This window comes from Musca domestica, unplaced genomic scaffold (genome assembly GCF_030504385.1).
Source record: "Musca domestica strain aabys unplaced genomic scaffold, Musca_domestica.polishedcontigs.V.1.1 27, whole genome shotgun sequence".
In the NCBI taxonomy this organism is placed as follows: domain Eukaryota; kingdom Metazoa; phylum Arthropoda; class Insecta; order Diptera; family Muscidae; genus Musca; species Musca domestica.
In genome coordinates, this window is record NW_026712286.1 from 410,435 (window position 1) to 437,362 (window position 26,928).

At 39.2% G+C, this 26,928-nt stretch overlaps 2 protein-coding genes across 7 annotated transcripts in view; one reads left to right on the forward strand and one right to left on the reverse strand.

The window, feature by feature from the left end:
* LOC101896269 (ankyrin repeat and BTB/POZ domain-containing protein 2) overlaps positions 1–22,144 on the forward strand; it is a 30,833-nt gene extending 8,689 nt beyond the window's left edge. For 4 of the 6 annotated variants that reach the window (XM_059124173.1, XM_059124177.1, XM_059124175.1 and 1 more), the window contains 5 exons: positions 6,158–6,686; positions 17,356–20,354; positions 20,420–20,783; positions 21,439–21,763; positions 21,828–22,144. In XM_059124173.1, the coding sequence (XP_058980156.1) occupies positions 6,184–6,686; positions 17,356–20,354; positions 20,420–20,783; positions 21,439–21,763; positions 21,828–22,091 (4,455 nt within the window). In that variant the 5' untranslated portion in view covers positions 6,158–6,183 and the 3' untranslated portion in view covers positions 22,092–22,144. Of the gene's footprint in view, positions 1–4,633; positions 4,773–6,157; positions 6,687–10,778; positions 10,847–12,898; positions 13,120–13,192; positions 14,988–17,355; positions 20,355–20,419; positions 20,784–21,438; positions 21,764–21,827 lie in introns of those variants that run through there. The other 2 variants (XM_020040114.2, XM_059124176.1) reach the window with 2 other exon arrangements.
* A 166-nt stretch (positions 22,145–22,310) lies between these two features.
* Positions 22,311–23,740, reverse strand: LOC101895591 (larval cuticle protein 65Ag1). The gene is made up of 3 exons (XM_059124181.1): positions 23,202–23,740; positions 22,594–23,128; positions 22,311–22,521 (listed from the first exon to the last, which is right to left on the reverse strand). The coding sequence occupies exons 1-2, from the start codon at positions 23,208–23,210 to the stop codon at positions 22,595–22,597; spliced, it is 543 nt and encodes a 180-aa protein (XP_058980164.1). The 5' UTR covers positions 23,211–23,740; the 3' UTR covers positions 22,311–22,521; position 22,594.
* Between the last annotated feature and the right edge of the window lie 3,188 nt (positions 23,741–26,928).

The window sequence follows — 26,928 nt, forward strand, 5'->3', positions numbered from 1 at the left end:
TATATTGCGGGGCACGTAATAGAGATATTAACCAGTTCTGCCATGAAATTTAAAGTTTGGGCAGTTTGGGCAGTTTGGACAATATTTTTGGAAGAAAATCAGGCATTTCATCCATTAATTTTTCGCACTGTTTAACTTATTTAAAAAATGAGAAAAGATATCAATTTATCTGAGAAAAAAAAAACCGTCGCATATAATTTTGAAAGGAAGCAGACATAGCCCCCATAGCCCCATAGCCCTGTGTTTTTACGAAGCTTTTCTACCTTCTTATTGTACCATGGGATGTGTCTAGTAAAATGGAACTCCACATTATGTGAATGTTTGTAGTTAGGAAATTGTTACATTTTGCAAAATATTATTTTATTTGCCTTGCTTTTACTAGATTGACTATAAGACATTGCCTTTGCGTATTCAAGTAATAACGCTGTTATCGCAGTAAGAAAAGGTGGTCATTTTTGATTGTATGAGGTATGGATTTCAAGTTCATTTAAAATCTTAGATTTGTTGTTTTCTTGTTTTTTTTTTCGGGCAAAACTGTATGTATCTGCGTGTGTGTGTGTGTGTGTTGATAAAACATTCATTTCATGACAATACTGACCCAATTTTTTGGGTTGTTTTTAGCTGGACGTATGCTCAGGTCGAGACAATAAATTCCGAGGTATTTGGGTAGGTTTGGCATGCTCATGTACTCGATTGAATGTATGTATTCACGTCTCACAGACAGATGAACACTTTCTCCGCCATGCTTTGCCCCTGACTGATCGTTGGCGTGAGTACACGCATGATAATGTGCCCAAATGGGTATATGACAGTTAAAAGAAATGAAACTGTATACTGATCGGAATAAAAAAACTCAAATCGATCAATAAGTCAAAAAATATGTTAGGGAATTTAGACAGACAAAGGTATTTTACAATCAAAAACCAAATTGTACATGACAGTTAGATAGGCTATCAAACGTATTACTTTGACACATGCCAAACAGACATAATATTCAGACGAATCCATCTTTAAGTGAAAATCGTAGAGCCAACAATTACAACTGTGTTTGGCCTATACGGGCGGATTGCTATGACATTTCAATTTAACAATCTGCATCTGCATCACCTTACAAATTTCATCTTCGCGCATATGTTTAGTTGGATCCATAAATAAATAGCACATGAGAAATACATAATCAAGCACTCATAGGCAAAAACAAAAGACTTAGCACACAAACCTGGAAAATTACTTTACGGCCGTTGAGGCGACCTGTTCAATGGAATTTCTTGTGTTGGCGCATCGAGTGTTGGCAATTTTGATGTTATTCTAAAGACACTTCTAAAATGTATCGCGGTTTTGTGGCAATATGCGAATTACATTTTGGCACTAATCTATAAAGGAAATGTACATTTATTGTTCAGGTGTTTGCTGCGTTGTTAACCCCTTTGAATATATTGTTAGCCGCATAATAATGCTACCTAATAAAAAGTGTGTTTGTCCGCAATTACGTTGCAGAACCACTTTATTCAGCCGAAACAAATATGAATGGAATGCCACTTGGACAGGTCACTGCACTAGATAAGCACGCGAACATTGTGCTTATAGATGTGAATATATTTGTTATTCCTGCGCATCTATACGAAATATTTAGGAGCAAAGAAATCGCAATAAGAGAACATATGTCATGAACATGAACAAATATGTGATGTGGGATTAGCGTGTGATTGCTCAGGGCACAAGAGATTCCCAACGACATCAATTTGTCAATAATTTAATGTATTCCCCTACACAACGCTGTGGAAAGAATGGATTCGTCCCCCAGTTCCACCCTTTCTGTCCAAACATTCTCATTTGTAAAGTATTGATCGCTTAATTCAGATACAATTGTGCACAGTTGATTTGTTTGGACCAAGAGTGGAATTTATGATAATCAGCTCAGAATTGGATTTTTTACATTGTTGCATCACACTATAATCTAAAGCCAACAAATACTTCCTTCAAATGTTTCATGGTATGACGCTACGTTTGTCCAATTTCATCCGCTTTCTCAATCAAGGCATGCCAAGGCCGTAATAATTATACCATGGCCAAGGCCAAGGCCTTTCTATTCTCGCGATAACATTCATTCAAAAACCACTTTGTGGTAGTCGATTCGGGTTCAGATATGGCTCACATATAGGTTCCACATAACTTCAGATTCAACGTTAAGGAAGCTCCTGCTCTAAGTAGCCAGTGTGATGTAGGGCATTGTGTTGTCGGCCCTTACCGACGTTTGGGTTTCCTTTCGGAGTCTTACTTACGTGCATGCGTGTGTGCCTCCATCTGATTTTTCAGCCAACTGGCAGCATATCATTAGCATACTAAAAACATGCCAAGAAGTAAATGTTCTGTAATTAATCATCATTAAATATATTCATTGTTTATTAAAAAAATATTGTTTTTGGCGTTGCTTCAGCTTGAACAACAGCGATGTTGTTGATGAGCCTATATCATTAGGTTTTTAGTTTGTTTGCATATCTAACCTGTTGATGGAACGTTTGATCAACGATATGTCCAATAAAAAGTTAATAGCCATCACCCCGTCCACCGCCATTTTTGCAGACTTTATTTTTTTTTTAATTTTTAAGTTGGCCGTGATACGTGTTGTCACTTCTCTTCTGTGTGGGTAAACCTTAAGATATTACGAGAATACCGTACGTGTATTTTACGAACCGGTTTTTAAAATCAGTAGTTGTTGTTATTTGGTGCTTTCGCGAATTGTAATTTGGCCAACAGGACATGGGGAATTTGGTGTCTGTTAATGTGCCTGGCACATAAACAGCTGCAAAACATACGGTTTGTCGACTAAATGTTTGCGAACGGCGATTTAGTTTTCTGTATGAATCCATTGCTTCAATAATGAACGGGTTTCCATACGACGTTTGTGTTATCAGGGAATGAATGTGAATTAAAGCGAGTTGAAAAACGTTGGGTAAATCCACCGCATACCTCAACCTGGTACCAGACCATAAGAAACCAAAGATGGACTTAGTTTGAAATGCATATCAGTGTATCTATATACCTGTCCATGTACGATTTTGGTGATGATTGGCCCAGATTTGGAAATTCGATATATTGTTTGTTGAACACCTCCCATACATATTATGTTTTATCATAATATCAATCATGGTACAATAAATTCAAGGTAGGGCAGAACTACCATATGATTTCAATTTTTTTATTTTTCTGGCTTAATATGTCAACTTCATTTGTTTATGTGTGCATATTCTTTTCAATAATAAAAAAATTGTTCAGAAAATATTCAAATTCGGGTGTTTTCAAAATGCTTATTGCAACATATGCATCGACAAAGTCTACAGTTTATGTCGCAAAATAAACCATAAGATATATATAGAACATGATTTTGAAAAGAAATGTTGACCTTTCATTCAGTTTTCGCGGTTTTCAATTATTTGTTCAAAATTAATGCAACAAGTTGTTTGATTTTTTATTGTTTTGATACTAATTCTGACATTACAAGCCAAACAGGTAGACCTCTATACTTGCATTTTTTTTTAAAGTTGACCTACCTTCTCTTCATTGTACCATGATATCAATAGAGTTTAGATAACGCCCGCTCCACCTAATTTAAACGGCCCTAAAGCCGTAATACGCAAATTTATTGCACACAAATTTATTAACAATGTTGTTTACTTGCTCAATGTACAAATCAATATTGTCTTTAATTTTTCATTTTACCAGAATTTAGTGGACAAACTGTGTGTGTTGACAACATCTTTCCAAATTCTTTTGTTTTGTTCTGCCTGCAGTGTTTGTTGTATCTCATGTCAATAACATTATAGTATGCTTGCCAGCCTCCATACGAATGTATGTACTCACATTTTTCCTCGACCATATGTGGTATGTATAAGCACCGCCATCACTACCTTCTGAAGTAATATAATTAAAAAACCCTCATTTTTCGGACAAATCTTGGCATTTCCTACAATCCACGATATTTTTTTCACAAAACTAAAAATAACAAATAACACTAGAATAAATGGGTTGTTTTAGTTTGTGTGTGTGTTAGAGAGCAAGTAATGTTCGAAATCTGATAAGTGACAAACGGTTAGAATGCTGCAACATTAAATCGAATCTGCCATTAAATGTACATTAATGTCAACTGGTACCACTTATCTTAAATGTCGTGCTGAAATGCATAAATTTTCCCTCGAAGGTATGTAAACGGCCATTGGAAATTGATGTGGATCGCCTCAGGTGGTAATATTTATGAGACCACATTTCGTAATGGTGATTGGAGCAATCGTGTGGGAGAGAGAAAAAACAAAGACAATCCAATATGGAGTGAATAAATTGCAATACGACAACAACTTTTTCAATTGCAAATCTTTGAAAATAATAAAAAATTATTCCGACTTCCCTTTACCAATTACGTTGGACAATGAATTAAGAAACAAAGTGATCGACATTCAGTATTCAACGTAAAATAGTTTGGGTTTTGAAATTTCCAGCAATTCTCACTACTGCATGTGGCTTTACTCCTCTATGATTGTTTTTTTTTTTTTTAATTATGTCATTAAGGGGTTTCCGAATCCCACTACAGAAGTTGCTAACGCAATCTGTGGCAATCCACTTAATAGATTTTCCTCTCCTATTTAGACACTGACGCATTTCTCGCCGTTAAACAGCCAATAATAAGCGGCGCTCACAGTGCGCATTGTGAAACGTCGTGTTCTTTCACTCTATAATCGGTCACAAATATTCCACGATGCTCCCAATATAGCGTGTCGGTAAGTTGGAATTATTGGAATTTCCATTTCATTGCTTGCCACGTAATTTACTAGGCTATGACAAGAGCGAGTTGATACTGGTGCAGCTGCTATGAGAGATGCCAACAAGCGTGTGGATGGCATTTGGCCACATACTGACTGTGATGACCGTGATTAGTGTATCGCTACGCCAAGTAATAGAATGTCTGAGCTGGGGGTTTTCGATTTGTCAAAAGCTATTGAATTTCTGGAGAATTGACTTGATCTGAATACTGTTGGTTGACGGAAACAGTTTTCGTTGTTTTTGCACGTCTAATACTAGTCGACCCATTTTAACAGATTTAGCTGCCGAGATTTGTAAATCATATAGTGACGTTCTAAACTGTTATACGGTTGTGGACCTTAATATCGATATCCAATTAATAACCAAAGTTTTGAAATTTATAACGAAAATACAAAGAAAAAACGTTATTTTTGTTGCTATTAGAGGGATTTGAGGTAGCAATACACATGAACCTACATACTTCCCTGTAAGAATCATAGTCTCAATTAAATTGTTTTGAAGTTTTTTTTACTGTTAGCCTAACACTTTAGCAAAGGCGTGTGGATCAAGGATCCTTAATAAAACAGTATCCGAATCTAAACCGGTTTCAACATAAATTGGCAAAATTTATTTTTAGACCAAATTTTGTCACACTTTTGAAATTTGATATACTTAGTGTCTTTGGTGCATCAAACACACGAAATCGTCCGAGAAAACTATATAGAAACTATATCCAAATCTAAACCGATCTCTGAAAAATTGGGCAAATTTATTTTTGTGCCAAATTCCGTTTCAGATTCACAAATTTCATTGGAATTGGACATACATGACGTGTTTGGTGCATCAAATATCGGCCGATAATATATATGTGAGCTGTACCCAAATCCGAACTGATTTCAAAATAATTGGGCAAATTTATTTGTGTACTGAGTTTCGTTACACATTCCAAATTTGAGGACTGTATCTCTAACCGATCAATAGATATGAGCATTCAAAAACTAAATTTTTTTGAAGGTACCTCCGATAGTAGAATTTTAAAATTTTATATGTAGCCTATGTTACATTCAGGCGATGCTGTAGTATATATGGAATTATTGAGGATATCGACAGTTTTCCGTTTAAAACAACAAAAATGTTACCTATTTTTGATATATGTTTTAATTGAAAACACGCAGAAATAGTTCTTTTTTTTTGATGTCTTCATTAAAACATAAACCAAATTTTATAGTAGTGATTTGATCCGGTTAAACCTCTTTTGATCGTGGTACTATTCCTAGATAAATACTTTTAAAATGCTCGCTTTGATTATCTCTTATAAATATACATATTTGTTAGTAACAAACAAATTCATTTCTTTTTACAGCTCACTTGGCAAATGCCGACAATTCAATGGTGTCCAATAAAGCGGTCAGCCCCACAACTGCGACGCAACAGGGCCAGTTAAGAACCAAAGTGAATGACAATCTTACAGTTACTACACACACTTCCACAACCAAAGCTCATGTCAGCAATTCCACATCGTCCACATGCGCGGTTGACGGCATCAATTGTGGCCCCTCGAAGAACTGTGGACAGCAAAATATGCCATTGCCGGCAGTTCGATCCACCGCAACAGCAGTCAGCGCAACCAGTGGCGTTGGCAAACTGAGCGGAGGAGTCATAAACAACAATACAGGCACTACAAATTCTACACGACACCAACAACAACAACAACCTCACTTAACACCAAGTGCTACACAACCTAATGCTGCGACAGAAAATAACACAGACATGGCGGGACATCATAGTTGGGATCCTGGTTTAGGCGGAGTGGAACACCTAGCTGGAGCGGCACTCAGTCCGCTGTGCATCACCAATTCCAATCATGAAATTGTTCGACCGAAACCACGAAGGTAACTATGTACATAACTCCCGTTCCCCTACACATGTATATGTGTAAATACATAAATGTGCTATTACATATTAGGGCACAGTGAAGTATACAACAACATATTGTGATATTCGCCGTTACTAGACTGTGTTAAAGTGTGGCATATGTTAAGGCGCATTTTGGCGAAAACAGCCACTCAGCGATTGCCTTTGGTCTGCTAAAAAGCCACCAACTGCAATGGCGAAAAACATCCAAAAGTCTTTGGGTGATCAATTGGATAATGAATTGAATCGATTACGTGTGATAAAGGGGAGTAATATTCGATTATAAATCGCTGATCAAACGTCATCTTTATAAATTACATTTACAAATACAATCTTGACAAGCGTCTACCCAACTTATTAAAAATTTGTCATTTTTCAAATTAAGTCCCATAGAAAACCCCATTCGGCAGCATACGATTTCGATACACCTATGGCTGAAAGGAAGGAAAAATATACCTTCGGAAAACATTTCCAACTAAAATCAATAGCAACAATTATTTTTTTTTAGGTTTATCAACAAAAAAAGATTAGAATCAATTTGAAAGCTCTTGGCCAAACAGCATACTTATCTATGTTTATGGTTAGGCGCACAGCTTGCAATGTCGTCTTGCCTAGAAGGAATTGTTTTTGATTTCCATCTCAGAATCTGTGAAAACACATTCTATGCTGGTCAAGGTCTGCGTGCGAGTGAAACTAAAATTATGGCCATAAAATATGTACACATTTTTGTGTGCATGTATGTCTACACTGGCAGAACAGCAGATTAAGTCAGCAAAATAGTTTTACCATCGCCATTGTGTTCTCAACCTTTTTAGTTCACGAAATATCTACTCGGCGTTTCTCTGCGAGACGATTTGTAGGGGGAGAGGAGGCTATGTGCGTGTGTAGTAAATGCGAACTCTTATTATGCCATTTGGATAATTGTGTCTTGAGCTGGCTTCTTGTGTTGTTTCGGGTGAATACATTTTGTTGGACATACAAAGATGGCCTTAATAAAGGGCACTGGAATATGGGTCTGCAAAAGGTCAACGAAATACAAACTCGTTTTATATCGCGATTCTTTGTTTGACCAATAAGGCATAGATTGCAATCAGTCGATCTCTGGGTTTAAACTATATCACATAATGGAGTGTTAAGATAACATACAAGTTCGGAAAGAAACGATGATTGTGCAGAAAATAAATACTGAGAGATAAATTCAACAATAATGACCGGCTAGTTGGGTGGGTGTTCGTTTCTTGGGTCTTTTGTTACTGTCAACTACATACGCACAGAATGGCAGAATTTGATAATCGAATACGGAATGGTCAAACAGAAAGATATTTATAAATGGCTCGGAAAATACATCAACTGATGACGTTTACACGCTAGCATGTCCCAACTGTTGCGACCGTTGTTACCAATGAATGAGCGGGCGCGTGTGGTTGATCAGGTCCATGTGCCGTTGCTACATTGCCAGATGCAACATTCGACAGGTAACACCTGCACTTCTAAGGTTTAGCTCTTCGATTGATGTAATTTTGATTTGCCAATTCGTTATTGGATCAGTGGAACATGACAAAACAAAGTGGCGTAGATGCGTGACAAAACTGAAGAAATTTTGGATGGTTGTGAAGCACCCTTTCGGAAAAATACAACTTGTGCCCGTCGCTTAAAACAGCTAAGAATGATGCAGAAACCTCAACTCCTCTGTTCACCCTTCGCCGTTCTTTGGAATTGTGTATAAAGACTTTCGCCTTAAAGTTTATAAAGTTCAGTTAGCACATGAACTCAAGTCGGTCGCTCATCAACAACATCGTGTCTTTGCTGATTGCTTCTTTGAAATCATGAAAATTACCCGTATTTCCATCGAATTTGATATTTTGACTGATGAAACTCATTTCAACCTCGGTGGAAAAAATGTCACATCTGGGACTCGAAACTCAAAAAGTTATTGTTGAGAAACCTCTCCAACTTCAATGTGTGACTGTTTGGTGCGGTACATGGTCCGTGGGGAGTTTAATCTCACATTCCGAAAAAAGATTAGGTGCGTCTGGTTACTCTAAAATTTGTAACAATTGTTACAAATTGTTACTGGAAGTCGTCTGTTAACCCGAAAGTTCTGCAAAAGGAGAGAGAAATTTTGACAGTTCTTTCAGTGAGAGTTTGCAAATTCTTCCTGGACAAATTTCTTCTTGCAATCACTTGCAACTCTTCTTCTTCTCATTCATCGACATTCAATCAGATGTTTTCTATTGTTTGTTTAGTTTCAATTTGAGAACAACGTAAAAGAATGTGAAAAAAAGTAAATATTAATATGTAATAAGAAAATAAAAGACTATTTCCAACATTTTTATTTAAAAAACTTGTAAAATTAGTATTGCTTCCTTTGTTTTAATTCTCCTTATGGGGACAAATTGGTTTGTTTTGACAAATCAGCTGATTAGTTGCAAACTTCTGTAGGAATACCGTCTGTTTACTTTTCGCATTTTCCTTGCAAAAGAGAATAAAACTACCTTACTCTCTCAGAAAGAAGTTGCTGGACAATTCCTGCTGGAAAAGTAACCAGACACACCTATTAATGTTTTTTTTTTCATGATTTATGGGAGTTCCATGGTATTGACCTAAAAAACGTTTACCTTCAACAAAGACAGTGTTAAGTGCCACACTTACTCCGAAATCATTGCTCTTTTATGGGAAAAGTTTCCAGTTCGCAATATTGCGATTAAACTCCTTGGTCTTTTAAAAGCCAAGTCGTACCCCAAGAATCTTTGAATACCCAAATAACAAATATTATGGTAAAATATAATAACAATTTGAGGGAAATCGGTAAAGAAATTGCCTATGTTGAGTGCGCGTGGAAGCTACATCTAAATCAGAAGAGATTTTTATCACAAAAATTATGAAATTCATATCAAATGCCTTATTGGTACAATGATTTTTTTTAACCCCCCACAGGGCATTTCTTGAAGCCTTAAACAATGTCTTAAAAAAATGCTATGACAAGGCCAACAAACCATTTCTATTACTCTCCAATATTTTTTCCACAGATTTCCCCCCATATATGAATTGCAAGTCCAGAGGACTCATAACTAAATTTTCCTCCTCAGTTGATGTGGTCTCATCTCCGAAACACATGTATAGCGGCTACCAAATAACAAAGATTTGATTGCATTTACCATGTACACGATTTTTGTTCCAGTTGTCGCTTTAATGAGACGAGAAAGTGTGGGAGTTGTCAGGTCTAAAATCACACCATCAACCCATTGTCTTTTTCATTTCAGACGTGTCATGTTTATGCAAGTTCATTCTGCTGCAACTTCAACCTGAACTTTATCGGCTGCATTGTCTTTTGTTTCCCTTTGGCGCAAATAAATTTTGCCAGCACTGCAGTGTGGAGATATTTTTGAGGCTATTGGTCTCAGAGCCCCTGTAATAGTCTAGTGTCTTTAATATGACTTGAAGTGTCGAATAGTTTACTTCACTGGCCGTCAATACATGTATTACAAAATGTCGACTTTTACTTGTAAACCGTTGGCCCAAACCAGCAGTATGGTTTTTATTTTAGTCAACGTTCAATCTTCCAACTTCGGAAGTAATTATGAAGGTAATTATTTAAATTGTCTCCCAACAACACCTTCGTCAGCTACACCCCATAATGTGATGGTTGTGCAACACACAACCCCTACCACAATAGCGACAAGTCTTCACTTTGGCCATAGTTCCACGGGAATTTTCAATGATCCCACACTGCCGTAGCTGGGCTTACTATAACAAAAAAACGGCAACAACAGCAAATATTGCTTACTATCATCACTTTTCTTTTCATTGTTTGACTTTCCGAGACTTTTCACGCAAACATAACATTAAAATTTCTAAAACAATAACTTGTACTTTTGTTTTATACGGTCGACATTACGACGGGTATTCTCACAGTAACAGGCCGCCGAGTACTTTTTCTGTTTAATTGCAGACACATTTGTTTTCCTGTACACCGAGCGGAGCCACAGTTGCCTTGGCTCCACTGGCTTGGAGCTCTGGACTTCAATTCATATTTGATATAGCAAGTGCGACCGACCGACCGACCGACCGACCGACCAGCCAGCCAAGCGGCTACCGAACTATGCAGCCAGTCAACGGGCCATACCTCTGAGTACATGTAATGTATTTGATTCAGCTGGGTTGTATAATAAATTAATTATTATCATTTCTTTCTATAATTGGCTAAAACAAAAGAAACTATTTGAAGAAGAAGAGAAGAAGCAAGCTGAAAACACTTAGGCAAGTAAGCGTAGAAAGTGTCTACAGGAAATTTAAGTATTTGCAATTAATTCGGAATGAAGCAGGCATACATTCGCATCTAATCTTGAGCCTGTAATTGTGTTTTCCACAATAAACATAAACAAGAACATGAGTCTTAAACTGCTCAATATTTTGCCGACTGGAAGATCGCTAAGCACACATCAATCATTTCACCAAGACGGCTGTTTTGGTACGAAAAAATGCTTCTTTGGCATTAAATATTGAGCGGAGAAATAAGCGAAAAACGGGTTACCTAATGAAATGCTAATTTCGTTGTCACCAGTCATTGCCATAAATGATACGATGATGTTTTCGCAGGCAGTTGAGGAGTGACACAGCGCCTTTTTGCCTTCACGCCCAAGTATAAGAGAACAATGTTTGTGCCTATAGGATCTTTCTAATCTTTGTGAACTTGTTCTCTGACAATTACTTTTTGGCAACTAATAGATACAAGCTTATTATCCACGGAATAGAAGCACACTTTGGATAAACTTTGTAAAACCATAGTATCAGTGGCACAACTAACTTGTATCTGCAATGTCTTCATTTTTAGCTGACATTGGCAATCGGAACTACAGAATCCAGAAAAAAATCCATTGCCATGTAATGGGTTTGTTTGCCAATTGTAAGTGCTAGTAAAACCTAGTAACTCCTTATTTTTACAAGGCATGTCGCTCGAAATAGTTAGCTATTCGTTGGTTATTAAAAGTTGACAAATCAGTGGTAAAAACGTCTGCTTTATTTTTTGGAATTAAAATGTCAGCTTTTAGTAAATGTAAAAGGTTCAATGAAATTAGGGTAACGTCATTTCAAAGAAGCATGTACAGCTCTGTAATTCCTGTAATATACATTTTTCCAAATTTAGCTGCATAGAAAACAAGTTCCCCCTCTGATTTGTGTTAATACAACATTTTCATTTTGACAATGACATGTTGTCAAAGGTATCATTTTGAAAGGGAAATTGTAAACATATGATTGCATAACTTAGCCTTTATAGTTCTCTCTTGGTATAATAAGGAGGTAGAACAAAATGATGAAACTACACAAATGCAGTCCTGAGGCAATGCCCGCTTTCTGTCAGAATTATTCAAAATTAGATGCAAGAAGTTGTTTTCATTTATTTGATATTTTCCGTTTATATATTTACCCGAACTGCGATATACGTGTCTTCCAATCATTGATTTTGAAGTATAAATACATACACAAAATCTTACCTTTTTATTGTACCATGAGTTCTACCATGAAAATGACTTAGATCCGTTGATTTTTATACCCTTCACCACAAAGTGGTCAGGTTATTATGTCTTGGTGCATTTGTTTGTAACAAACAAAAGGAAGCGAGATAGACCCATAGTTTCGTTTGATGAGCCGCATAGAATCATATTCTGAGTCGATTTATGCATTTCCGTCCGTCTATCCATATATTTTGTAAACAAAGCATTTATCGCCTGATCCAGACTAAAGTTTGCACAAGTCATTTGTTTGACCCAAGGACGAACCCTATTGAAATTGTTAAATATTAAATGAAGCTGTACTAAAAATGCAAAGAGGTGTAGGGTATCATAAAGTCGGGCTCACCCGACTTTTATTCTTTCTTTACCGGTTCAAACAAACAAGATATTGAAAATGTTATAACTTTTCAAAAAAAAGTCATCCCTAATGAAAGTTTAAAAAACACGCCTTTAAGGTCAGATTATTTCTCACAAATTGCAGTGCATAAATACGTTAATGCCTCTACTTCATAAATGTTTTGTTTTTTTTTTTTTCTTTAATTATTACTATTTTTGAGTTTTACAAGAATACTTACCATTATAAGATAACAAATTCAATCTAAATGTGTATACACAATCAGCACTCGCTTACCAAGAGAGTGTCGTAACTCACAAAATTAATTTTTTTTCAATTATAGGTTATTCATTCTGCTTCAGTTCTGCTTCATATTGTGCCTCAGCGATCTTTTACTTTAGTCGATTTGTTGAGATTGTATCTACCTTTTAAATTCCAGTCCATGTTTGATTTTGCACATATATTTAAATAGGATTACATTGGTCCATCGCTTAGGGGTAATGTTCAATTGGAATTTTAGAATGCGTTTTCTGCTGAATCGATTTTCTTGAGTTATGACACTCGGTGAGTAAAAGAATGGTGTGTATCTGTGTGCGAACGCATTTTGTTGCCATTACACATAAATTTGCATTTTCAGTTATACTCTCGCTATTGTTTGTTTGACGTCTTGGTTTTCTTTGCGAAACAAAGGCCCGTGTTCAAGTCAAGATGAAGACTTAAAAAGCGCGGAGGGATAGCATAGAGGGGCAGACAGACCACCATTCATGCACTGTGATTTGTTGTTGAAACGCCTAGTACGTTGCGCAGCCGCACTTTAGCGCTGTACAACACAGCTCATCATCGCCGCCGCCCCACAGACAAGGCCTGGCTGTGGCAGCTGCGCTCAGCAGTGAAAGATCTAACTTCAAACGTCTAACAATCATCCACATCAAAACTGAAAGCAAGCTCATGCTAAGCCGCAATAAAGTTTCAGTTTCATTTTACTGCTGGTCATGAACGGTTGTCGTGGAAAGAAGATAAAACTTGGTGTCGGAACAATACTCAGTTACTTTATATGAACGGCAGTCTCTTCGACGTTTCCATTCCAGACGCCGAGCGGAAAATGTTAATAGGCAACTGCACGCTTGATGACCTGACACACACTACTGTTCGTAACGCAAGCGGAAACATTGAGACGACAGCGAAAAGTTCTTCCGAGATTTCACATTGTTTGAACGCTCACGTCCGTTACTCGGCTCGCAATTTTCTTGCTTTCGATCCGGAGCTCAATCTTGGTCTTATTTGAAATGGTCGGTTGCTAGTGAAGTGTGTCCATAGGAAGTGTTGTAATAATCGAAATTAATGAATGGAACGTAACTCGAAATAAAATTCAAGTATTTGCAAAACAGCATAGAGCACACGCTATTGGTGTGCGGCGGGTGTACGACGGCGGCAGCACTCCAACATCGATATGAAAATACATATGTACATATGTCTGTAAAAATGGCAATGACATGAAAGATAGAAACGGGTCGAAAATGTAAACGCCGGTTACTTTGAGAACGTTTCCACTTAAGCAAGTGTGTTTGTGTGTGTGTGTGTGTGATAGTGTTTGTTTTTCTGTCGTATCTGATAGACCAAAGACTCGAGAAGCTACTGAACCAAAACGTAATGTATTGCACCAAAGACTGTAATTGTAGTCTGTGTCGGGAATTGCGGGGATTCAAGCCGGGAAAAGGCGTTAAGAAACCTGCACCCCGGCCTCCTGTCACTTCATCGATATTCGGCCGTTTGAATGAAAATTTTATTTTGCGTCGGCGGGCTTCGAGCTCCATCAAGACATTTCAGCCGCAGTCGTTGAAATGCAGCGAAATGTGTCAACAACGTGATATCGGCCAGATTTATGATTTTTGTCGACGCCAAACCCAGACTCCGTCGCCCACGCCAGTGACTCAGGCCCCTCCCTCGCCCCAGTCAATCCGAAGCATCGAGAACGGAGGCTGCAAGCCACAAACGCCGCCCAAACCCAATCACAAGGTTGTCATTTACTTTGGCGACTCGCTAGCTTACCGCGGCAACAAGAGCAGCACAGATGAGGCAGTGTCACCGACACCGATCGCATTGCAACTCAATACCAGCGATCTCGTTTCGCACACACAGAATGAGAACACGCCAACAACGAACGCTGAGCTGCCACCTTACATTGAGAGTGTGCAGAATGGTGTAATTAATATTAAGATTGAAGGCAACTATCAGCAAGCAACTGCCCTAGTCGACAAGGTGTCTAGGCCCTGTCAAGCGCTTGTTGGCAAGCCCAGGGATAACGAGGATAATCCAACGGACGATGATGAGGACGACGACGAAGGCAGCGCCGGCGGTCATGAGCGTAGCGACGAGGAGGACGCAGCTGTTGGCGTTGGCGATTGGAGTTTCGTTCAAGGATGGCGTGCACGGTAATAAGGAAACTACATTTAATGTTTTGTTTTTACTCAACAAATTAAAGTCATTGCACAGTGGTCCCAAACCATGACAAAAATATAAAAAAAACCCGAATACAACAAATCTTTACTTTAGCGCTGCGCAAATATTCTCTTAACATATCAAATATTAATATTCGAATACTATTTTTTTACTTTAAAAACCGCATTTGACAATCCCAAATCAGAGAATGTTGAATAATTTTTTTTATGATTTTGGAGAAGGTTGACATTCTAATTGCAGTATAGGCAGCTCAAAAATTGAAATCAAAATAATTTTTGGATTAATTCACTCTAACTGCAGTAGAAATAAACTCTTAGAGTGCGACTTTATGTATGTATGTTGTTAAAAAAGGTTTGCTTCTACTTCCTGGGGCATTCCTCGTCACTCTCAAACGTTGGTCCATATTACTGGAAAAAGTGTGTAGTTTACGAAAATATTGTCACAGCTGCATATATCTGCATGTGTTCCAGAATGTAAGCTTGATCTTTAAAATAGGCAAATGTGGAGGTATCTTTATATGGGAGGTTTACTGTTGATTTCTTCAAATCGGGTTTTGTGTCAGGTATATCAAAAACATGTTCAATGTTGACAGTTTTTGACAAAACAATTTGTTATCCTATCCCTAACACGAATGTTAAATTTTGGCAAAATCAATTGCAAACATATGGTAAAAACCCTCCAAAGAAGTAAAAGTGGGGTATTCTATGGAAGCTCTATCAAATTGTATACCCATATCAATATTATTTTACAAGAAATTCAGGTATCCATTAAGAACACCAGACGCCAAATTTTATGGGGATTATGCCTAAAAGTGGATCATACTTCATTTTTTTTGATCACACTGTATTTTACTTATTATAAAGCTACTCTAAAAAAGCCAGATCAATTAGTTGTATAGGCACATTTTTGTCACAACTGCCCATACATGTGGGACCACTGTCCTTCAATCTTATCATGATTTTTGATTTGTTTTTTGGTTCAAAGGACAAATTCGACAACATGTGCTGGCGGTTTTACGAAGGTCAACGAAAGACTGTTTTCGCTTTCAATACGATTCATTGAATATAGGGTGTTCAGTTGTCTTGTCGACCTAAATTAAGAGACTATCTGTATTCATTCGACAACAGCGTATAATAATAATAGAATTTTTGTCTGTTGCTTTTTCAAATTCTTCTTCCAATTTTCAAAATCTTCTACCCTGCATGCTGGGCACGACCAACATGCTCATACATGCCTAGATCAGCTAAAGAATCTAGCACACAATTCTTCTTCGTCGCACTCTTAAGTTACACTGACTATTCAACGGGCATGTTCTTTTCAGCTGTTAAGCTGTTAACATCCCAACAAGACATCGAACGGTAAAACAATTTAACAGTTTTCTTTTCATATGCTAATGCCGACACCTCTTTGTCGGCTCTGTTTACAAATGGAGAGAAGCTGGCGAATTTCTTTCAGAAGGCAGATATGTGTCACGGGTTGTGCGTTCCACTTGTGGTGGCTGTGACATAATTTCAATTCGATTGTCCCAAGCGGAGACAGCCAACAGTTAGATTAAGTCAACAAAACAAAAGAATGCTAATTACAGAGAGTTCATTGTTTGCTTTGGGTAGACGACTAAGACCTAATAAAAAGGTGAAATCTGATATGAGGTGCCCTATTGCTCTCTAGGAATATGGCGAATGGTTTGAAGTATGTTCAGACATTTACTTGATATAACGTTCCCAAAGGGGAAATTCCCCAGCTTTGAGATGAAATAAAATAGCGATCAAATATATGTATATAGCAACCTTTTGTGCTGTAACATTCCCTTTGTTTGTTCCTTAAATTAATTTATTTTATAGACCTGGTGGTGTGGGTAATGCTACTGGTGGAATTCTTAACAACCTTACCGTTACCGACCAACTTTAAAATTGAACTTTAAATAAAAGCGAATGACACAGATTGCATCGGTAACTCTCAGCGATTGTTTTACTTGGGACGCCAATTTACCGACAAATTTTATTAATTAATGAAATGATGAGCATTTATCAATGAATTTCGATTTCAGTTCAAAAATCACTCTTTTAATTGAAAAATGACCTATTGCATATTTTTTTTAAACAGTCTGAAACCACAAATAGACCTGGGTAGAGTTGAGGCAGGATTTGTTTTTTTTTTTTTTGATTATTTATTGTTAGAATGATAATGTAGGATAAAATGATAATGTAGGACATGTAGATAATTTTTAATATATTTTAAGAAACTTGGGAAAAATCGCATTTTTACAGTTATCCAACATCTATTGATAATTTGTAACTTGTTCATTGATGGATTGTCAACACTTGCGATTTATTTTTCCAGACCGGTGGGTAACATACGTCCTGATTTATGCAGCCAGCGTACCAGCGCCCCTTTTTCCTATACATCTGGCTTGCCGGCAACCCCAACTTCCAGTGCCAACATGACTCAAGTAAATGCAAGTGGCTTACAAAGCTGCTCCACAAGCTCCGTACGCATTCACAGTCCGGCTGTGGCAACACCAGCTCCACGCATACCTAAGGAAGTGGCTCAACGACCGCTGACAAATTTAGGTGGTCAAAGCGAGGCCAATGCTGGTCCCTTAAAACTGTCGACACATGTCCCTCCATATTTGGAAAATGGACAAACCAAGATGGACGTTAGGACCTTATCGCAAAATGGTAATACGGGAAAGATGGGACCGCAGCGGGCTATATCAGGGCCATCCCGGCTCACAGCACAAAGTACACCGGTAAGGTCGCAGCCGCCAATGCTGAGTGGCAGCCTCTGTCAACAACCAACCAATACGTGTGGTACGACCAAATGCTCCGATCGAAGCGCATACGACTTCAGTGCAGCTGGTATTGGCATACCAATTGAGAGGAGTTTTCAGCCAAATTCTAGCAATGCGTCGAAAGGGAATCATCCCACTCGAACTCATCACCACGAGTTTCGGGCTTTGGAACGTGTAAAGGAGTGTCATAGCTCCTCGGATGAGAATCGATCATCTGGTCATGCCAGCATGTCGGACACCGGTGGTCATGGCAGTTCCTCGCCCGGTGGTGTTGCGCTGTGTCCTCTGCCGGAGGATCGTTTGGCGGCAGCAGTCACCAATCGAAGCACTCGCTCGCGTACGACAACAAACCACTCGCGAGCAAGACATCGAGCCACCCCCGCAAAAGCACCATGGAGCGGTAATGGTCTGGAAGACATAAAACTCGCCATACAGCAACTGACCATGAGGTCTCAAACAAGTACCAGCACATACAGCAGTATCAGTTCTGAGAGCTCAGAACCGGCCAGACGACTAGGCCGCTATGCCTCCTTGGAGACGGTGAATACCAATGTAACCAGCGCCGACGAGTTTGTATGGGTTGACTCCCACAATCGCTTGGTGGAACTGCAACACCCGCCCTGGAGTCAACACTGCATTGTCAAAGTGTTGCGAGACGGGCGATGTAAGGAGTACGCTGACCGAGTGGCGCCCGATGCCTTATCCCGTCTCGGTTATTTGTTGCAGAGGGCATTGGTGCGCATAGCCCGAGAAATACAAAGACTATCTTCGAATATGGGTCTTTGTTCCAAGCAAGAAGTAGCTGGGGCCTTCAAGATAGTGCTCTGTCCCGCACTGGCTGATTCCTGTATAAAGGCGTGCCTTCGTGCGGCTGCCATGTTCGCGGTGCCGGGTGACAGTGCGCTAAAACAAAGCAAATCATCTCGAGCTGGCATACAGTTGTCAGTGGGAAGATTCCATCGATGGATGACTGACTCCAGGTTAGGAAAATTCATCCACGAATACGCCGCTGTGTACCTTTGTGCAGGCATGGAAAACCTCCTGGAAGAAATACTACTTCAATGTTTTCCCGCCGACTCAAGCCAACAGTTGACAGCTGCCGCTCTGGAACATGCAATATCGCTATCTGGTGATATGTGGGGTCTTCTGCAGCCCTTTGCACACCTCAACGCAGGACGAATAGCTTCGGGAGCGTTGACTATGCCGCGATGGGCAAGTCAGACATCATTGGGCTCGGGCACACATAGGAGTGGTTCCTCGAGTGGGAGCAGTAATGTTGCAATGGAATGTTTGCTAACAACCTGCGTTGGCAGCATTTCGGAACTGAAGGATCTGGCCCAAAGAGCACAGCAGAAATTCCAACAATGTGCCATCTCCAGTGCTGCCCTTTCAGCGCTTTTCTACTTTATGAGATGTTCCCAGCTGGAGCACAGTGAATTCTCCGGACAGCCATTGGCCGGAGCGGCCAATAGCAACAACAGCAATGCGAACAGCACCCAGAACATTCAGGAATTGTGTTACGAGCGAGCGTATGTGGTGTTGCCGCCATTGGTCGAATGGCTTCGAGTCGCCTCCGCACATGCCGAATATAGGAATTCCGCAATGATCGACAAAGACGATATAATGCAAGCGGCAAGACTCCTTCTGCCGGGCGTAGATTGTCCGATGCGGCCAGTGTGCAGCGACGAAGAATTGACCACCAAGAAGTCCCACTTCCCCCATTTGGCAAACGCCGCTGCATTGCCTTCAAACGGAAGTGAAGATTCCACGGATCTGGGCAAGCGTGCCACCATTGCCCTGGCCTTCAAACTAATGTTGACCGGAAGGGCTGAACTTCTAGCCCAGGCCTCGAACTTGTTACCTGTCACGACACGCTATGATACCCTCAATCACGCAGGGATGACAGCATTGATGATCGCAAGTATACGCAATGATGAGGTAGTGGTTCAAGCCCTTCTGGATGCTGGCTGCGAGCCAAACATAGAAGTACCCGCAATTGGAAATCCCAACTACCCTGCCATACACCCCGACACCCAGCACTGGACGGCAGTGACATTTGCAGCGAGTCGAGGCAATTATGCCGCTCTGCGAGTCCTGTTGGAGCGCGGCGGTAAAGTAGAAGGAGGCGCCCGGCAAAGTGAAGACAAACATACGTTGACACCGTTGCAGGTTGCATGTGGATCGGGTAACCTTGAGGTGGTGTCGCTTTTGTTACTACACGGAGCGAACGCCTTTCTCTCCACCCAGCAGAGGGACTCAATGAGTTTTGCTGGGTCTGCCCAACGGGGATGTTATTGTGCAATGTCAGTCGCAGCAGCCCATGGTCAAAGGTCCGTGCTGAGGAAGCTTCTATCGACGCCAATTTCGCAGGGCTCAAAGGATGTACTGTCTTTGGAGGAAATGCTAGCTGAGGGCGATTGTTCCAGTACCAGAGCCGGACCCGTTGCCGAACGATTGTCCAACAGCGAAATTGCCACGGCCCTGAGCAAAACCCAAATCAAAAGCCTCCAGGAAGCCATGTACCACAGTGCAGAAAACAATCATTTGGGTAGTATTTACGTCGGACCTTGTGGATAAGTATTGTCACAAATAATTCGTAATCTTTAATTTCAGATATCACCATTGAGCTGAGAACACTGGGTGTTCCCTGGACACTGCATTGTTGGATGCACGCTCTGGCAGCGGCGCATGAGTTACGCCTGGAGGGCGTGATAGACCAGCTCCTGCAGGACTTTCTTCAAGTCTGTCCAGACGACTACAGTGTGCAATTTGTTGGCGAGTGCCTGCCCCTGCTCTTCAATATATTTCGTTATAGTAAGAATGAGGGCACAACCCTGCTGCTGGCCGACATTTTTGCCACCTGCTATGGCTGGCAACAGATCAAACCGATTATGGAGCCCCCGTCACAGCCCATCAACAGTTCCCGGATTGACCCGAAATTCGTAAACAATCCCGAATTGAGCGACGTTATCTTCAGGCAAGTTCACAGTCAATGCATTAACATAACCCAACATACCAGACATAAGTGAAACTACAGTATAGTTCTGAAAACAATATTTTTAAAAGAAGAAGTTAGTCATAACAATTTTATTTAAAAATCCTGTCGGGTGCATCATAAGACCAACCAATTTTCCCACGTCTCTCCCCAGCTGACAAAATTGTTTTGTATTTTTGTAAAAAATGTCAGCAAGAAATGTCTCGTTTTTGTTAATAACAATATAGAGAGAATCTACAGTGTTTCCTAATCAAAGGACATACTTCCTAACTGAAAGATTATTAGGGAGTCTGCGGTTCTATAAATATACGAATTGCAGAAACTCAATACAATCTTTCTAGTGGATTGTGGATCAAGTCCCGCGTTAACAGAAAGAGGTGCAGGAGAGAAGCCCATGGGAATAAAGAATGAAATGAAATAAATGAGCTTACAACAATTAACTTATGATATAAGTTAAGAAAGCTTATTTTAGAATCGCAAGAGTAAGGGATCAGTTTGGATTATTCTCCATTTGTTTTTTAATTCATTCTCAGGAGATTTTTTTCTTGCGTCATTTTGGTTTGTTGGAAATATGGTGCTATAGTTTTAAGTGTGTGTGTGTGTGTGTTTGACTCTGTTTTGAATTTCTATATTGCAGGGTCGAGGGCAAGCTGTTCTATGGTCACAAAATTGTGTTGGTCACGGCTTCCCCGCGGTTCCAGAGCATGCTCAGCTCGAAATTGAGCGAAAATAGCACCCCGACGGTGCAGATAAACGACATCCGCTACCACATTTTCCAGTTGGTGATGCAATACTTGTACAGTGGTGGCTGTACCAGCCTCGACGTCTTAAAAACCGACGTACTGGAGTTAATGGCGGCAGCCAGTTTCTTTCAATTGGAAGGTCTTCTACGCTACACCGAATCGAGGTGTTCGGAAATGATAGACATTGACAATGTGGTTGCCATGTACATTCATGCCAAGGTATCTGCATCTGTCACATTACCCAGCTAATGCCCAAGTACTAATCCTCTCTCAATCTCTGTAGGTTTACAATGCCAACAAACTGTTAGAATTTTGTCAAGGGTTTCTATTGCAGAACATGGTGGCCCTGCTGACCTATGACGATTCTGTCAAGAGACTACTCTTCGCCAAGAAGATTCCCAACCACGATGTCCTGATCGGACTGTTGCAGGCCCTGCAGCAACGCATCAAAGAACGAAAATCAATGGGTCCGTGCAACTTTCGCCAACAACTCAGTTCGCCGTCGGTTTCGGCCACATCAGCCTCGGCAGCAGGCGCAACAAAATGAGCAACTCCAGCCGGTCGAACTTCCTAAAAGACTCTGTTGAACAGTTTTAGTTATTTAGTTTTAGCCTTTTTTTAATCCACTCAAACACATAAAATGTATGTTTGTGTGTATGTATGTGTATCTTGTATATCTGTATTTAATACGAACTTGTGTTCTAGTATTTGTATCTGTACCCACATCTGTATCTGTGTCTGTATGCGCAATTGTAAAAACCAATCATTGTATTATTTCTCCATGCTCTTCCAATAATAGAATCATTCCTTTATTTATTTATACAATTATTTGTACATATCGATTTTGATCGTTAATTTCGAATACTTGTGGCTGCTGTATACATACACATATGTAGGTGGCAATACGTGTGTGTAATTGTTGCCAGGCTGTATTTTTTTTTTTTTTTGTGGGGTATTTCAGATTTGTATGTTTTTGCCTGCAAGATGTTAAGTTATATTAGACTTGTACGTAGTTCGTTCAATTGAATGTGTGAATGTATTTAACTCACTTTAATAAATCCTCTTCGGCATCTGGGGGGTCTCTTTGAACATATCGTCCTCTTCCGAGTCGTCACTCCCCTCAACGATGTTAGGCGATGCTGCTAGTTTGCTACTTGCTTTAGCTGTAATTGAGATATCTTTAGGTCTCTCATCGATGTCTGTCGATGCTGGCAATTCACTGTTGGCTTTGGCGGCAGCCGATATCTCTTCGGGGATATTGTTACCTTCTGGAACGAAACCACGGTCCCCGGCCTTGTAGTGAACCACAACTTCTTTTCCATCAGCGTCGAAGAAGGAATAAGCTCCTGTTATTTCCAGATGTTGGTGTTCAGTGCCTGCATCTTTTACGACTGCTGTCTCTTCGCGAAACGTTCCATCAGCTCCACGATAGTGAAAACTGTACGAGCCATCCATATTGTGACTGGAAGATGATTCCATAATCTCCACAATGTGGGGCTTTTGTGTGGTAGTAGTTTTCTCTGGATCTGCATTGCCAATGGAGGCCGAACAGGCTGCACCTACCAAAGACATAACAACACATAGCTGGACGGGTCCAATATCGACCATAGTCTTTTAATTCTTTAAAGCATTGAATAGAAACATTATTTCAACTTACATATTTCATAGTGACGTCCGGTGTAGAACCGATCCAAGAAGATTTAGATTTGATATTGTTGCTGTTGGTGATTTAAACTCGCATTTTATTCTCCACGAACAAAGGCCGCACCGATCATTACAGTATTTTTTGTTTTTTTTTTTTTTAAAGATGTTTATCTGGTTCGGTTCGATGTGACATACATACCTTGTTACATATGTGTGTTTTTGTTTTGCATTCAAAGCTAAAACACAGTGTTGCCCTAAAAAAGGGTGTTACCCGAGTGCAGTCAACTTTGGCTGTGGACTTGCTGTCTGGTCGAGTTTTCCTGATTTTGTGAAATTTGCTCTTTTACATATTGCAGTCCATAACTACAGAATACAAACTCGTCTGCGGCACCCTATGATATAACGTTTGTCAATGCAAAAGGCTTTAGCCCGATATCAAAGTTTAGTTTTCAACGTAAAAGTGATAGGGGTCAAAATTACGACCTTAATCAGATTAATTCGAAGCCGGTTTGTTCCAAAAACGTGTGCTCTGTTTGCAACTTTTAAAATTTCTTTTAAAAACTTAGACTAACGCTTTCGTACAGGTACACACAAATGAACACCGTGCAATGTCTTCCACAAAATGTCTTGTCTCATGTGTGAGTTAAATACGGCAATTTGGGTAAATTTTTGATAAATTCATTATTATCGTAGCAAAAAATATTATCAGTTAAATCGACAGACAAATATACATACATAAATACGTATGTGTGTACAGTCCGTCAGGTATGTCTTCTCAAACGAAAATAAATCTCAGTTGTCTTAAACGATAGAATATGGTTTTAATGGTTCCCGAAGGTCTACTTCCTTAAGTGCCAAGGTAGTTTGTTACAATATGACTTAACCTGCCAGGTGGGCAAGAGAAGATAGATAGAACCACCATTTTGAACAGGACAGGCATTGTTGAGAGAATGTACTGTTTTTCAACCAGTCTCAATAACACATAGCCTTTTATCCGTTCAAAAAACCAAACCAAAATCTTTAGTTGACGAACTGTATACTTGTCCCATAGCAGATGCTTTGGGTCACGATTGTTTTGTTTGTTTAATCGTCCTAATAAAAATCCAGTTTGGCTAATTTGCATTGCATGGTAATGAGGCAATTGACACCCTGCACTCTTGCACCATGCCTCCAGCCGTGCTAATAATTTCCTTTCTTGTGTTTGGTTTGGTTGGCTGAGTGTATAAAAATACATTCCATTCTGGTCATTCGTTCTTCTTCTTCTTCTTCATTGGAATAACATCCAGAATACTTGGGCACGAGATACATCCGAACACGTATGTAAGTATGTATAGGAATGTACACATGCATGTGCACTAGTTGTTTGGTATGTTTATGTTTGCGTTTATTTTTGGAAGATTGTTTCATTCATTCATTTCGGTCATTTGTGTTTGTGTATGTGGCGTGTGGCCTAATGTTAATTTTCTCCAGACCCAAGAATACATAGGTATATACATATATACATACTATGTATTTATGTAGTTTTATGAGAACAACAACGTATGTATGTTGCTAACGCATACAGAACAATGGCCTATTCATGGTCCTTTAATTACGACTGGAATAAAGATCGGTGATTGTGGGATCTAACAAATCGTAGGTATTACTCATGATGATCTATCGGTGCACATGCATGTAGTGTGGTAGTGAAAACCGTCTCGCAGCTTTACTTGATTATATGAACGTACCTAGGTATATACACATATTGATATATATTTCCCGTTGATTTGTATTTATATATACAAACATATATGTGTACATGTTTATATATTTGCCTTGTGTTTAGCCGAAATCGAGGGCGTTGGCTATTATTGAAAATTCCATGATTTCTTCGCTGTTTTCGAGTCTGTATCCAAAAGACCGACACTTAAAAAATTGTGTTGAGTATGAAACATTGCAAGATTATAAGTTTGCTATTATTGAAGTTAGTGAAATTGAGTTTTTTTTTTTTTTGTAAATCATTTTAACTTTTAACAAACACAAAGGTTTTTTCTCCTCTAGATTCCAATGAAATTCTGTCCAAATCTCGACAATCTAACGATTTACGGAGATGAACCTTTATGCATATGTATATGTATGTGTTTGAATATTATCAATAAGTTATTGGATTTCCTTAAACATATAATAATAGAACAATTACTTTTTGAAGAAAGCGAGAAAAAAAAAACAAAAGAAATAAAATCATTTAGGAAATAAAACAGACTCTCTCTTTAGAATGCCGCAGCATCACCCAACAATAATAACAAAAACAACAACAATAATAATAATGAATAGAAATACGTTCGTAATGCCAATAGCTGGCAGAAGGCCAATAATATCGGGGCATTCGTACATGATTTTATGAACGTATGTATGTATGAGTGCGTGTGTGTGCTTGTGTATGTGGGAGAATGCTCATTCGTGTATGCCAAACATAGCAACAATAAATTGCAGAAAAGTACCAACTGAGGCAACGGAACCGTTATCATGGGATTATTAATTTCTAGCACCGGGAAATGGAATCAATAAAAACTGTTTACAAAATTCAACACTTTTCGAGCGATCATGCATACAAACAAACATACATGTGTACACAGCGAGCGCTCCTGTTCTCCGAAGTCAATGCATGCCACAAGTTCACTTATTTCTCTTCGGTGTGTCCAGCGTTGAGATCATTCGTAGTCTATGCGCCTTTTTCCCTTTCCTGTCGTCTCAAATATTAGCGCCAGTAAGCGGAAAAAGACAAATCAACTCGAATTCTGCTGGCCATCTGTTACCCCAAAATGTGTTAATAGTTCAAAAGGTTAATCCACACAGGCACATGCATACTTCAGCTACTCCCTTGCAGACACAGCAACCAGTTCCATCTATGAATGCTTTCAATACCAAATACACTTGACGACCGTACTGTTAGCCATATGGAAGTTCTTTCTTCGAGCTGTTTAGACATTCGAATAAGCAAAAAACCGTTTCCTAGATATTTAATAGCTCAATAGCATCAAAGGCACAAGCCAATAATGTAGCGCATATGTGTGCGTGCTTCAAAGTTTCAACAATTTAATCAAATCAAACATTCGACAGATTTATAGAATGTTCAGTTCAATTTATGGCCATGACGTGTTTTATTTAAAAAGAAAAAAGATTTTGTTTATACGTATTTAATATTGCATATTCCAAAACTTATTTCTTTTAATAATATTCATTTCTACAATGCCGACCAATTATTTATATATGTCTAATTTTAATTCTTCAGAAGGGAGAACGTACACTGGCCACGTGTCCAATTTTCGAATCCGTCAAAAAAAGACTGTTTAAAAATCTCCAGCTGATGCTCTAATGTCTCAAATAAATACTTGAGGATACAAAAGAAAAATGGAATGTAGGGGTATTTTGGGGGTGCTTCAAATTTTTGTTGTTAATAGGTGATGTACTTTATAGTATTTTCCCCTAACCAAACATTCCCTTGTCTTGTCGACAAGGAAACACCATTTGTGAACTATATAGAAAAGCCATGTCTGGACTCAAGTTAGACCTCGATTGTCGTAGCACTGGATAATGTTACTGGCCAACGTTGGCTCTTGTAGACAATCTTTTATTGTTATGTTACTGGAACATGTATTAATGGATAGCCCAAACAAACATCGACCTCCATTCCAAATAACAGACCAATGTCTTGCAATATATTCTAAAAAAGGAGTAATGAACAGTTATATGTCCAGCCA